Genomic DNA, 1580 nt, shown 5'->3' on the forward strand with positions numbered 1-1580 from the left:
AAAAGGATGACAGCCAAAGTGACGGATCTGTTTGTCCCTCCCGAAACCCGACGGGGCACCCGAACCCCGATATGTGTCGAGAGACACCCGGAGGGAATGACCCATACAACAATAGTATGGTTGAGTGTTCAGGGTGAACTAGCGAGCGAGTAAAGTGAATTCCGTCGACAGGTAGGCCGACTGTGCTGGAGGCCCCATTGTGCGGTGCAGCACAGGGAGCCTATGAACGTGCAGTCGCACCCTTCTCTCTCCCTGGCCCCAGCCCGGGCTGAGGATGCTCATATTACTCCCTCTCCAAAGGGCCAACTCTGCGTGTATCACAAGAGAGGATATAAATAAAGGTGATAAACCCTCTACTGTAGACGCTCTACGCAGGAGGCCCTCTCACAAGCTACCACTTCTCAACAAGAAAGTAGTGAGGCGTGATAATTCATTACAGCCAACCCTCTCTGAGATTGTCGATACCTCTCTGCTGCCTCGACTGTAGCCGAACCTTGGCTCGAGGCCTAGCTTTCCTTCCCGTGAGATGAACGTCTCGGACTGAAATGTTTTATATTGACGCATTTAGTTGACTGATCCGTGATTCGCGTGATATACAGGGCTTGTATTGCAGGCTCGTTATGGAGCGAAGTGGTGTGACTACATCGCACTTCACGAATGGAACACTACGCGTGAAACTGATTCACGCGTTCCACGAGTGCATCTCCGAAAACCTCGGTGAGCTACAATGGATTTGTTCAGTGAGCTTGTTCCTTAACTGAACTGTAATAGTAGATTAAGTTATAGTCGAAGGTTATTTGTCCGCGTTAGGTATGAGAATCGAGTTGAAAAGCATAACTGCTTCCAGTCGCACAGTAGCGTTGTACTGAATACTATTCAGTGAGTAGTCAGCAGCTGCGTTTATCATCCCGATGTTGAATATCCTCCTCGTCGTCCTATCGATACGTGGCGTGGTTTGGGCCTTCAAAATGGGCAACGTTCGCATACAGATGAAGTCGACGCATTTCTGCAACCTCGCCCTGAGGGACATCAAGGGGAACGCAGTGTCATGTCACACCTCCAAGGCTATGGAGACTAAAGGGCTGGTCCTACCTGGTATGGATGATAACAAGTCGTTCACCGTTCATCGAGACATCTTCGTCGTCAAGGACGGTCAAGCGGTAGTTCAAGCAGCGCCAAATCACCCGTATCTGTATATCCTCATGAGCCAGAACGACACTCACTTCAGCACCTCTCAACTCTTCGATAAACAGTCCTTCCCCGTAGAGGAGGGAACCAGGCGAAAGAATGATACGCCCAATTCTCGCAGGCTCAATGCCAATCTTACGCTTGAGGATGATGGTTGGGTCTATAAAGGTTTGGTAGATGAAGGTGGACAGAAGCTGAACAAATGGGTCACAAGTGGAGTAGAAGGTGTCGATCCCAAATCGGGTCTCAACTTCACTGCCCTCGCTCAGACTGGTGTGATCACTAACGCTTGGGTTCTCTATCTTGACAAGGATCACAAACAGATTGTGAAGCTCTTGGGAATTAACACCTTCGAGAATGATACAGTCTATCTCGAGTCCAACGTCACCCAT

The 1580-nt window shown here is 49.6% G+C and overlaps 1 protein-coding gene across 1 annotated transcript; it reads left to right on the forward strand.

Annotated features, from left to right (window-relative positions):
- Window positions 1–968: 968 nt before the first annotated feature.
- On the forward strand, window positions 969–1564 carry Pmar_PMAR015693 (hypothetical protein; the record flags this gene model as incomplete). Its single annotated transcript, XM_002769394.1, has 1 exon — window positions 969–1564. A coding segment is annotated over one exon (596 nt), but the record flags the coding sequence as incomplete, so codon positions are not given.
- Window positions 1565–1580: the final 16 nt, after the last annotated feature.

Source organism: Perkinsus marinus, assembly GCF_000006405.1.
Source record: "Perkinsus marinus ATCC 50983 genomic scaffold scf_1104296965954, whole genome shotgun sequence".
Lineage (NCBI taxonomy): Eukaryota > Perkinsozoa > Perkinsida > Perkinsidae > Perkinsus > Perkinsus marinus.